This window comes from Talpa europaea, assembly GCF_964194135.1.
Source record: "Talpa europaea genome assembly, chromosome: 16".
NCBI classification, from domain to species: Eukaryota; Metazoa; Chordata; class Mammalia; order Eulipotyphla; family Talpidae; genus Talpa; species Talpa europaea.
In genome coordinates, this window is record NC_140084.1 from 51,081,477 (window position 1) to 51,094,146 (window position 12,670).

The window sequence follows — 12,670 nt, forward strand, 5'->3', positions numbered from 1 at the left end:
CGGGCGGGTGCTGCGGGCGGGTGCGCGCCCCGGCCGTCGGGTCTCCCTTGAGGCCGCAGCCCCCGGGCGCGTCTCCGTCGCCCTGAAGCGGCTGCGCCCAGCGTGAGCAGCCCGGCTCCCCGCCGCCCTCTGCGCAGCGGCCCTGCGCCCCCAGCGCCGCCCCCTCTGCGCCCACACTCCGGCACTCAGGCGCCCTCGCGCGGGCCGGGCCTCCCGGCGGCAGAGCCGGGCCGTGTCGGCGAGAGCAGCTCCAGGCACTGCCCTGCGGCGTCTCCCCGGGCGAGCCTGTCCCCTTGTCCTGCTGGCTTTGTATCCACTAACCCCCGCGCAGCGCGTTCCCGCCCGAACCGCCCGTCCGGCCTCCGGTGCCCACTCGGCGAGCGGCGCAGGGGCCTGGCCAGCCGGGCGGTGGGGCTCGAGCGGTCCCCGGGCAGCCCCGGGACAGCGGCAGGGCCGTCCCCCCTGGCACCCCACCGCTCGGCTGTGGGAAGCCCCAGGCAGGGCAGGGCGGCCCTGCGGAGGCGACCCCACGCGCCGGCCAGGGCGGAGGCGCTGACCACACGCTGGAGTCTGGGGCCGTGACCCTGTTACTCTCCGTTTCTCCGCGTGCGGCAGCCCGCCCGGGTTGCTGCCACGGCTCAGAAACATGAGGGCTGACCGGGAACGGACCCGACCTCCCAAGCCGGGGCCTCCTCACAACCCCCCATCACTGACCCCCCCAACTCGCAGCCTCCGTGCCCATGGCGGGGCCACCAGGCGCAGGGGGTGCGGGGAGACACCGCCTCATGGAGGGTTATTGGGGCAGCACGGAGAGCGCCCGGGAGTGCTCCCTCGAGGCGGCCCGGGGTCCTGACCCAGCGGAGCCTACTGTGGGCCCCGAGAATGCGCCACCGCAGCGGGTGGGTCCCCCTCCCGGCTCTGGGGCTGAGCGGCCAGCCTTGCTGCCGGGGCTCGGGCAGCTGCGGTTGGACGCGGCCTCTGAGGCCCCCGGAGGCAGGAGCCCTCTGGGAGCTGGTGCGAGGCGGGGCCAGAGGTGGGGCGGACGCGGGGCTGGACGGGGCTGGGGTCTGGGACTCGGGGCCGGAAGGCCCCAAACACCCGAGGTGTTTCAGGGTTGGGGGGGGACCTAGGTGTTTGGGGGATCCGGATCAGAGTGTTCTGGAGGAAGCTGCAGCAGCGGGAACGAGAAGGACGCAGCAACCACCCCAGGTGCGGCTGGGAAGACCCAGGTGGGCCCCGGCCAGGTGCACTGGGGCAAGGTGGCTAGAGGGGTGGGCAGGGACCTGCCGGCCCTTCTGACCTGCGCCCTGTTCGCCCTGAGCTCACCCAGCCAGGGGTGCCTGGAAGGGACATGGACGCCACTTCTGTGGAGCCGGCGCCCCAGGAGTGAGGGCTCCAAACCCAGGCTCCGCGGACAGGGCACTGCCGGGCCGGGTGCAACAAACCCTCGAAGTCAGGAGCTGCCTGGAGGGCAGGCAGACCTGCTGTGTCCAGTGGCCTGTCAGAGGCGAGGGGGCGCGGCGCTCTGGGGTCCCCTCGGGTGCTGGATGCCGCCCCCATGCTCCGGCCTCACGCAGAGAACCCGCATCTCCCGCACAGGTGAGGGCAGGTCTCCCGCGCCGAGGCGGCCGAGTCGGGCCCAGGTGCGCCCCATCCAGCCCGCTGTGCCCAGCCAATGGGCAGCAGCCACGTCACTGGCCCGGGCTCCCCAAAGCTGCTGGGCGCCGGCTGCTCCTGGCCTGAGGGGCCTGACTGGAGCCGGAGCCGGAGCTGGAGCAGCAGGTGAGGGAGGCGCCGCCGCGCCCGACCTCTGCTGGGCTTTCTCTCCCTGGAGTGGGCGGGAGCCCTCCGCGGGCCTGTGCTGGGACTCAGTTTACCCCATCAGCGCCCGGGACCGCGGAGGACGAGGCCCGGCCCACGGTGGGAAGCCCCACCTGCAGACGGGTCAGGGGGTGCTGAGGGGCTGCGCCCTCCGGGCTCTGAAAGCCACGCCCATGGGTGGGGGGGTGGGGGTTGACCGGAGGCGGGAGCCCTGCCCTGGGCCACTGCTGGATGTAAACCAGTGGTTCCAAGGCCCACTCTGACTCCCACCCTGAGGCTGCTCCTGAGGGCCCCAGGGCACCACCCCTCCCCCCACCCTCTCCCCTGGGGCTCCCCCCCTCCCCTGCTCCACCCATTCCCTGTGGCTCCACCGGCTGCCCCTGGGACCCGCTCCCAGGGTGTCCTTTGCTTCCTTTGCCCAGAAAGGACAGTGGCCGGTCCTCCGCCAGACGGGCCAGTCAGCAGCCAGGCAGGTCCCGCTGGGAGTGTTCCTGCGGGTGCTGGAGACACCTGCGGGGCGGGGCCCCGGGGGAGCAGAGAGGAAAGCCCCTCTGAGCACGTATTCTCAGAAAACCACCTTCCCCCCACCCCAGACCCCCACTCCTGTCCTGCCCGTGCAACCCCCTGCGCCCGCCCCCTCCCCTGGCTTGCGGCTCCCTGGCTTCTGGGTGGGCCCGTCAGCTGGCGCCCCGGGCGGTGGGTGAGAAAAGGGCAAAGGGCGCGTTGTGGCCAGGTGCGCTCCCGGGAGAGCGGGCTCTGCTTCAGGGCTGGGGCCCGCTGGTGGGCGGGCTGGGAGTCAGCGGGGAGGGGAGGGGAGAGGAAGAGGCGCGTTCCTCGGGCCCTGCCGCAGGTCTGCGGGGCGCGTCAGACTCGCTGCGCTGCACGCGTGGTTCCCGGAGACCGACTCTCGGGAGCCTTCAGGGCGGCTTGGTCCGGGACCTGCTGGGGCTGCAACGCCATCCACATGTCCAGACCCGGCTCAGGCACACATGCCTGCTGCTGAGGGGGTCCTGGCCCCACACTGACCTCGGCCCCCCCGGGGGGGGGTGGCTGCTGGCCCCCACAGGTGGCCCTGGTGTTGCTGCTCTGCTTGCTCAGGGCAGGGAGGGGGCGCCCGGGACGCTGCACCCGCCTGCTCCAGACAGTCCTGCCCTCTCAGGTCCAGACACACCCCGGCGCACAGACCTCCAGCGGGGGGGATCCGACACATCCACACCACACAGAGAAGGGGGCGCAGACTCTCCAAATCGAGCCCCTGATGCTCCCTGTCCCCCGTTGGGCAAACGTCCAGCCACAAGGGCTTGGCCCAAAGCTGGGCCCCCGAGGCCCCTCCTGGTGAGACCCCGAGGAGAGGGGCGGGGCCCAGCACACCTGGGAGCGCAGCAGCGAGTTCAAGGTCAACACTGCCATGTCCCCTCCCGCGGTCTCACCCACGGGCCTGTGTGGGTTTGCTCCCGACCCGCTGCATCCCCTGTCCAGGGGGCAGTGGCCAGACCAGCCCGGAGCTCACCCCGTCCTCACAGCTCCCTGCCTCTCGCTCGAGTAGCTCACAGCCTGTTTTCCTCCCTCGTTGCAGAAATGGCGCAGGCTGCGCAGCCAGACAGCGCCGCGGAGGCGGAGGTGGGGGAGCGAGGTAAGGAGCATTTCCTCCAGGGCCCTGCCGGTTTGGACAGAGGTGGGTGTGGGGGTTGCAGGCGCACGTGGTGGGTCCCCTCCCCACGGTCATCCTCGCCTGTCCCGGTTTACTGGGTCCTAAGCGCTCCTGGACCTGACGACAGGGACAGTCCCTGTGGTCACCCACAGTTGTAGGGGTTACGCCACAGGCCTGGCCCTGGTGGCTGCAGACACTTTACACCGCTGTGGCAGAGACGGCGGCGGGGGCCGAGCGCCGTCCCCAAGACCGCTCCAATGGCAACTTCCTCGGCCAACCTTTTTATATTTGTTTTAAGATTTATTTTACTCATTTATGCGTACTAGAACCGGGGTACAGGCCAGAGGTGTGGGGGTAAAGGATTCACCAGAGACAGAGCGGGGAGCAGAACAGGCAGACTGACGAAACCCACTGCTGAGGGGGGCAGCGGGGAGACAGGAGAGGTCTGCTGCGCCATGCGGGTCAGCTCCCTGACTGGGGATCAAACTCATGCTGCGGAGGCTGCGGACAATAGTGAGACTTAACCGCTGGGCCACCAGGGAGGCCCCTTGGGCAACCTTTTGAGAGTGAATACTTGGCACTGGAAGAACTAGGGCTGAGATCGGGCGCAGAATGTTTTCATACTTCACCTTCATACTGCTTGTGTGAATAGTTGTACGTCTAGGGAAACCACGCAGAGCAGAACACGCTGAGATCCCAGGTGCTACAGCTGTGTGGCCTGGCACTTCGCCCACCAGCAAAGGGGCTGCAGACTGCTGAGGAAAGGGACTCGAGGCTTTTATATTGAGAGGTCATGTCATGTATCTTAATACTCGCTCTTCAAATGATACTCCTCAGTGGGCTTTCTGCGTCCCCAGGTTGTGAGACCATCACCACAAATTCCAGAACACTTTCTCACCCAAAAAGAAACACCAAACCCATTAGCAGCCACTTTTTATGTTCCTCCCTCCTCCCCAAGCCCTAGGAAATCACTGATCTATTTTCCTTCTCTATGAATTTGCCTATTCTGGAGTTTCAAATACACGGAATCAGACAGTCTGTGGCCTTTCATGACAGGCTCCCACTTACCATGTTTTTTCAGATGCATCAGCGTTGTGGCACATATCAGCACTTCATTCCTTTTTACTGCTGAGTAATATTCCACGGTATGGACATACCACATGGTCTTTATCCATTTGTCAATGGGCATTGAGTTCTTTTTACTCTTTGGCTGTTGTGGCTAACGCTGCTATTAACATTCATAAACTAGTAAGTGGTCATGGAGCGAAGTGATTGAACTTGTGAGATGTTTCGTGAACACAGTGTTCGGTATTTCAGTTCTTTAAATGCCAGGCTCTGAAGTCACTTCAGGCTGGGCTTTTATTTCACCGGCATCACATAACTCATGCTGGCCTTGCGCACATTACTGATTGATCAGTCACATACCACAACGCCTCCTTAGGCATGTCCAGAACTTGGGGCCACGCACCCACATCCTCTACCCTCCCAGTTGCTCTGTCTCGCAGCCCACGCCGCCAGCAGTTGACTAGCTTACCCGGGTCATCCTTACTTGAGTGTCCTGGGGCTGCAGTGGGGGAGCCATGAGCCCACAAAAGTGGAATGTGAGGTGCTGAAAACAGCAATCAGATTAGAGAGCTCTTTTGTCGGCCCAGGGTGAGTTTCGGGACTGATCTCTGAGCGAGGGTGGAGCTTGTTAGCAGGAGGTCACCGAGAAAAACCCAGAATGCCCATTTGTGCAGACCCGGGCCTTGGGTTCTGTGTCAGCTTCACCTCCTATCTACCTCTCCCCCTCCTGCCCGCCAGGCCCTGGGGGTCAGCAGTGGGACTACAAGGGCCTCGTGATCACGAAATTCGCCTTGAGCAAGGACGGCCACGCCGACGGCGCCCACTTGGCTCCCGACTCTGCGGAGATGCGGGCGCTGGCCAGCGCTTTCGATGCCGACGCTGGTGGCTTCCGGCCCCGCACTGTGGTCCTGCAGGGCCCGGCGGGCAGCGGGAAGTCGGCGCTGGCGCGGAGGGTGCTGCTGGGCTGGGCGCGGGACGAGCTGTTCCAGCACGCCTTCTCCCACGTCTTCCTGCTGGCAGCCCACGAGGCGCAGAGCGCACGCGAGGGCAGCTTGGCCGAGCTGGTGTCCCGGGAGTGGGCGGACAGCCCCGCGCCGCTGGAGGACGTGCTGTCCCGGCCCGAGGGGCTCTTGTTCGTGCTTGATGGTTTCGACGACCCGGCCCTCGGCCTGCAGGCCGGCGGGGAGGTGTGCGAGGACTGGGCGGAGAAGCGCCCCGCGGCCGTGCTGGCGCGCAGCCTGCTGAGCAAGGCCCTGCTCCCCGCGTGCTCCCTGCTCCTCATGGCCCGCGATGCCGGTGTGGGGGCGCTCACGTCCCTGCTGGTGTCGCCCCGGTTCCTCGTGCTGGGGGGCGTCTTGCTGGAGCAGAGGGTTCGGCTGCTGCAGGAGCGCAGCGACCCGGGGCTGCAGGCGGCGCAGGCGCTGCTCTGGGCGGCGGACAGCCCCCCCTTGCTGGAGCGCGGCGGGGACCCTGCAGCGTGCGCGCTCCTGGGGGAGGCCCTGCGGCTGCAGCAGGCAGCAGGCGGTACCCCCGGCCAGACCGTCACAGGCCTGTATGCCACCTTCGTGTTCCAGCAGCTCGCCCCGGGGGATGCAGCCCCAAAGCGCCTCGGGCAGACGGGCAGGGCCGTGCTGAGGGGCCTGTGCAGGCTGGCCGCCGAGGGGCTGTGGGGCCTGAGGGGCACCTTTGCGGCAGAGGACGTCCAGGGCTGCGGGCTGCAGCAGCCCGAGCTCTGCGGGCTGCTCCACGCCCGCCGCCTGCTGCCGGGCCTGGGCGGAGAGACCTGCTACGCGTTCCTGCACCCCAGCCTCCAGGAGTTCTGCGCCGCCCTGCACTACGTCCTGGACGGCCTGGACAGGGACCCAGCCCCCGGCACCCCACTCCTGGAGAGCACCAGCTTGCCGGCACCCGCGCAGGCCGGCATCGGGGCCCACGCGGGCCAGATGAAGCGCTTCCTGTTCGGCCTCGTGGGTGGGGAGGTGGCGGGCACGCTGGGGGTCCTGCTGGGCCAGCCCGTGCCCCCGGGGCTCAGGGAGCGACTGCTGCGCTGGGTGTCCCTGCTGAGCCGGCCGGCCGGCACCCCTGCGCCCCAGGACATGCTCGAGGCCTTCTACTGCCTGTTCGAGACGCAGGACGCCGAGTTCACGCGCTCGGCGCTGAGCGGCTTCCGAGAGCTGCGGCTGCGCCTGCACCGGCGCGCGGACTGGGCCGTGGCCGCCTTCTGCCTCCAGCACTGCCGCGGCCTGCGCAGGCTCCGCGCCGACGTCCAGGAGGAGCGCTCCGGGGGCCAGGCCGCCACAGGGTGAGCGCCGCCCCGCCAGGGCGCTTGCCCTGTGCATCTTTGTGGGCGTAACTGGCCCCCAAAAAGGAGATGCGTGGTGCTGTCTGTCTGTCTGTCTGTTGATGTAATCACACAATCAAGTTCATTGGCATAGCGGCCCCCATCACCTGACACCATAATCCCCCCACCCCCATCTGTGTGTGTGTGTGTGTGTGTGTGTGTGTGTGTGTGTGTGTGTGTAGGACAGGTCACATAGAAACACGGCCCATTATGAAACCATTCCCCTCCTTAGCACCCTAGGAATACCCACCCTGTACCCCAAATACTGTGTCCTTGCTCAGGGTCTCCCCACATCCCTCTCTCCTCCCGGGCAACCACAATTCACACTCTGCTCCTCGGGGTTTGGCCATTTCAGGTTCCACCCGCCAGTGAGCAGGTGCATGTCTTCCTGGGATGAGCTAATGCCATGTAGCAAAAAGCCCCCTGGCTCACGCCAGTGGCAAGCTCGCTGTCTTTTTCCTGGCTGAGTGGTATTCCACTAAGTTGTGTTCCTCCCCCCCCCCCTTTAATCTATTTCTATGTTAACAGACCTTCCTTTTCCCCATACTTCAGCTGTTGTGGATACGGATTACAGTCTCTCCTTGGGATTCTCACTTAAGTTCTGGGTGTTTATCTGGATAACTCGCCAGCAGTGGGGATCACTGGGGAGTTCTGTTTTGAGTTTTTTGAAAAACCTCCCACCTGTTTTGCAGCATGGCCACACCATCTTACATCCAAGGGGAAGCCCAAATTTGAGCACAGGTGTGATCTGAGAGCTAGTGGCTGGAGACCACGCCAGCCCACCCCCTCGGCTACTGACGACGCAGGGGGTGATGTGAGAGCTCTGCAGGGCTCAGCCATCACAGGCTGCCCTAACAGAGCCACCTGTCTCTCTGGCCTTCTCAGGGCACCTGCTCAGGTTGAGCAACAGAGCCACCTGTCTCTCTGGCTTTCTCAGGGCACCTGCTCAGGTTGAGCCCATGCTGTGGAAGCACATGTTTGTCCCCTTCTCCAATGCAGGACTCAGGTGGAGACCCTCACTGCTGAGTGCTGGGAAAAGATGTGCTCGGTGCTCAGCACCCACCCAAGCCTTCAGCAGCTGGAACTGAGTGGCAGCCTCTTGGAAGAATGGGCCATGAAGACCCTCTGTGTGAAGATGAGGCAGCCGGCCTGTAAAATACAGACTCTGAAGTAAGGCTGCCTGGACGTGGCCGTGTCACATTTCCCTCCCCTCTGCTGAGAGATCTGTCTACACAGTGTATTCAGAGGGGCTAAGTGCCATGGGAGGTAGAGAAATTAAGACCTGGTGAAGAGGTAACTGAGGCAGGCTCTTTTACTCTGGGCTTTGAAGGATGAATAGGAGTTGGTTAGTGAAAGAAGCAGTGAGTGAAAGCTTGTCTTTAAGCAAATGGTAGAATATAAGGCAATGGCAGGCTCGAAGTGCCTGACTTATGAGAGCCAAAGTGGTGAATGAGCTCTGGGGTCTGTGGTAGACCCCAGTGACTGTCGTGGGAGTAGGAGCTGATGTGCTAATTCTACTTCAGACAGAGGTTCTGCTTGTCTTCACATCCTCCGTGACCAAGCAGACAGCTGTGGCATGGAGAAGTGAGCCACGGGGTTCTTGGCTCAATGGCTGATGCCTTCCCCTCCCTGATATCCCTTAGCCATTCCTCTCACCCTGGTGCCTCTTCTCCAGCCATTTCCTCACAGCGGGCTGTGCCCACTGGCCCCAGGACAATGAGTGACGTCCCGTCACCGAAGCCCTGCTCTAACTCAGCTGTTCCATGCAGTTATCTTAAAGGCGTCCCCCCCAAGAAGCCCTCCCTACTAGTTGTCCCTATTTTAATTTCTCCTTCTACCCTACACGTTGCTTTAATTCTTTTGTCACTCTGTAATACCACAGAAATACTTGGTAATGGCAAAAAGGTTCAGGAAGTACAAGGGGTGTTAAGTCCTCTGGCTTCCCTGTTTCCCCAGTTAGCCACTGTCACATCTCCTGCTGTCTTCCACACAGGCGTGCGTGCAGGTGACCGTTGAATGACAGGGTTGAAACTCTGCACATGCACAAATGATATTTTTTTTTGTCATGGGGTAAACATTCAAGGATCCAACCAACCTGCCCCAACACCTGCATTACCACCTGAGGGTCAATGTTCATACTGGTGTGTAAATTCTTTTTATCCAAGTGGTGTCCTATGGCACCTGTGCTGAGAGTTGACTTCCCAATTTGAACTTGACCATAGACTTGTAGTTCTACGTGTACCAGGCGATGCCATGTTTCATCCCGAAGTGTTACTCGCATCCGGCTCGGTCTCCCCTCCTGCAGGAAGCTCAACGGTGCGGGATGTTGACACTGCTTGACGCTCTGCCCCCGGTGCCTGGTGCACTGGAGGGCTAGGCCATTTGCTGCTTTAAAGTTAAATAAATGCAAGGGCGGCGAGACGTGAGAGCTGCAATGAGAGCAGATCCCCGGCTCCTGGCTTGAAGTTCCATTTTATCTCTTCTGCAGATTTGAAGGTGCACAGATCTCCCTGGGTCTCCGTCACCTCTGGAGGGTCCTTATCACCAACCCTAACATCAAGTCCCTGAGCTTGGAGAGCAGCACCCTGAACGGTGAGGACGTAGCCATGGCCTGTGAGGCCCTGAAACATCCTAGCTGTTCGCTGGAGTCTTTGAGGTGAGTCCTGAGTCTGTTTTTTGATTTGGGCTGTTTTTGTTGTTGGTGTCACCTTGGAATACTTGTCTGTAGTAAGTTGCAAACAAACAGTGGAGCAATGGGATAAAACCCGAGCTGACAGAGGCCACCCAACTCTGGCTTGGAAACGCTCGACGGGAAATCTGATGGCGAGTGTGTTTTGCGTCAACCAAAAATAACTTTCAAGTTTCCATCAAGACCCAAGATAGAGTAGAAGGCCCCACACACACCCAAGCAGTCGCTCCCGGGGTCACATCCTGCCTGACGATGCCATGTGGAGACCAGACTCTGACCTTGGCCCACGCTGGGGGTGGCCGCGTGGATGAAGCCATGGGGAAACTGGGCGGGAGAGGCCCATGGGGGCGCCTGAGGAGGTGGGTGAGGAGGCCTGGGTAGGAGAGGGGCGGGCGCGGCGAGCGGAAGGACCGACTGACGCCGCCCTGATGCCAGTGTCCGAGGCTAGCGGCGCGGCCGGCGGGCGGACCCGGGCACGGTCACCGGGGGACACCGGCTTCCGTCGTGTCTCTGCAGGCTGGACCGCTGCGGGCTGCCCCGCGCCTGCGCCCCAGAGATCGCCCGGATCCTCGAGACGTGCCAGAACCTGCAGTGCCTGAGCCTGGCGGGGAACAGGCTGGGCGGCCGCGGCGTGGGGCCCCTGCGCGAAGCCCTGGAGGCCTCGCCCTGCGCCCTGCAGCGGCTAGTGTGAGTGCACCCCGCTGTGGGGGGCGCTGTGACCTGTGGGGGCGGGGCCCTTCTGAGGTCCTGGGCTTGGGGCAGGGCCTCTGAGTCCCCTGAATTTGGGGACATGGGGGGCTCACGGGGTGGGCAGAAGTGGGGGCTCACAGGGGCAGGAGCTGTGGTGTCTGGGGGTGACGTGGGGCTCACCGCGACCCCTCACACTCTCCTCCAGGCTGGGGAGCTGTGGCCTCAGCACCGCTGACTGCCGCGATCTGGCCGCGAGCCTGGGCTTCAACCGCAGCCTGACTCACCTGTGCCTGTCCGGCAACGCCCTGGGCAGCGAGGGCGCCAGCGCGCTGTGCCAGGCCCTGAGGCGCCCCGGCTGCGGCCTCCAGCGGCTGTTGTGAGTGTACCGGGCTCGCGCCAGGGTGGTCCCTCTCGGCGCCCAGAGTGGGGTTGGGGGGACCCACCTCGGACCCTGGACCTCAGCCCCGCCACACATGTGGGACGGACGCCGGGTGGCGCGTGGCCCCAGGGATGGGGCGCTCCTGGCTGCTCTGCAGAGACAGGAGCCGCGTCCGGAGCTGGGGCGGCGCAGCCCAGGGAGCAGGAGGCTGGGGGGTGGCGGGGCGGCCTCCTGTCTGACCGCCTCAAAACACGAACCCACCACGGGGAGGGCGCGCTGAGAGCTGCCCCAGACGAGCGTGACCCCCCAGGCTGGACGGCTGTGACCTGGACGTGGCCGCCTGCGGCTTCCTGGCCTTCGCGCTCATGGACAACCCGCAGCTGACGCACCTGAGCCTCAGCGCCAACCCCGTGAGGGACGACGGAGCCCGGCTCCTGTGCGAGGCCGTCGCCAGCCCCGCCTGCCACCTGCGTGACCTGGCGTGAGTCCCCGGGGCAGGGGTGGGCAGCGGGAGGCGGGCAGGGGCGGCCCGGCAGCGGGGTGGTGGCTGGGGTCGGCTTGGCCTGCTCCCGGCTTGGCCATGGGCTCCCGCCCCACAAGCGGGGGCTCTGTGCCTGGGGGTGGAGGCTCCGGCCTCCTCACCCTTTCCCGGACTCAGGGTCCCGGCGCCAGGCTGGGGCGCCCCCCCTCCTCGAGCAGGACCAGCTAGCAGGTGTGGGAGCAGAGGCCCACCCCGCTCACGCGCTGGTCAGCTACACGGGGCTGCGGGTCTTGTGGGGCGGCCGGCCCAGGGCGGGGTACCCTGCCTGTTTGCTGGGTGCCCTGTTACGCCGCCTGGCCCGGGAAGCCCGCACTGGGGCCCGCCCGGCCTCGAGGCTTTGGATCCCCGCTGGAAGGAGGCCTGGGCAGGCCCTTTGGGAGACGCGCAATCGCCCCTAAGGCCCTGAGCCCCCGGGTCAAGGACCTGCCCCCCGAGCCCAGGCTGACGCCCCCTCCGCCCGCCCGCGGCAGGTTGGCCGGGTGCCGCCTCACTGCCGCCTGCTGCAAGAGCCTGGCCGCGGCCGTCGGGAGGAGCCGGCACCTGCGGGCCCTGGACCTGGCCGCCAACGCCCTGGGCGACGCGGGGGTCGCCGCGCTCTGCGAGGGGCTGAAGCAACGCGGGAGCACCCTGGAGAGACTGGGGTGCGTTCCCGGGCACCTCTGGGAGCCTCTGCCCATCCGCCCCCGCGCCGCCCCTCCCCGCCCTAGTGCCCCCCGTGCCCCGCCCTGTGCCCCGCCCTCGTGCAGGCCCCGCAGACCCCGGTCTCCCCAGGCTGGAGGCCTGCGAGCTGACCGACGCCGGCTGTGAGGCGCTGTCCTCGGCCCTCGGCGTCAACGAGCGCCTGGCCGGCCTCAACCTGGCGCGGAACCACTTCGGCGCGGCGGGCGCGCGGCAGCTGTGTCGGGCCTTCACCCGCCCCGCATCTGCGCTCCGGAGCATGGGGTGAGTCCTGCGCGGGCTGCGGGCGCCCCGGGGGCAGCGCTGGGGACCCGGGGCTCAGGGCGCGTCTGCGTCCGGCTGGGCAGGGAGGCCGGCGCTCCGGACCCGGGCTGGGGCCGCAGGACGGGGACAGAGGGAGCCCGTCGCGGGCGGGCGGGGGCTTGGGAGGGCGCCTGAGCAAAGCGGTCGTTGGAAATTTTAAACCATGAGCTGGAAGTGCCGTGGGGTGCAGCCGCTGTTTCTGGGTGAACGCCTGAAAGTTGAAAGCAGGCCTCGACGAGGTGCCTGGGTGCCGGTGCTCGGCCGCTGGCCGGAGGAGGGGCCGCCCCGGGCCCATCACAGGGGCCGAGAGGCAAATGTGGGGTATCCCCGCGGGGGATGTTACTCGGCCTTGGGAAGGTGGAGCCGCGCCTGCTCAGTAGCTCCCATTCACCCAGGAGACAGTGGCTGAGGGCATCCCGGCGATGAGCGGGCACAGGTTTGGGGGCACATGGGGAGACGGGCAATGGACTGCACTGGCCGGAGGCCTGGACTGACCGCCCGAGGCGGCGCGT

At 65.4% G+C, this 12,670-nt stretch overlaps 1 protein-coding gene across 1 annotated transcript; it reads left to right on the forward strand.

Annotated features, from left to right (window-relative positions):
• Positions 1-740: 740 nt before the first annotated feature.
• Positions 741-12,050, forward strand: NLRP5 (NLR family pyrin domain containing 5; the record flags this gene model as incomplete). Its single annotated transcript, XM_084257063.1, has 9 exons — positions 741-1,014; positions 3,398-3,454; positions 5,276-6,839; positions 7,878-8,048; positions 9,367-9,534; positions 10,084-10,254; positions 10,463-10,633; positions 10,947-11,117; positions 11,648-12,050. 9 exons carry the CDS (start codon positions 741-743, stop codon positions 11,982-11,984), a joined length of 3,084 nt encoding a protein of 1,027 aa, XP_084113189.1. The 3' UTR covers positions 11,985-12,050.
• Between the last annotated feature and the right edge of the window lie 620 nt (positions 12,051-12,670).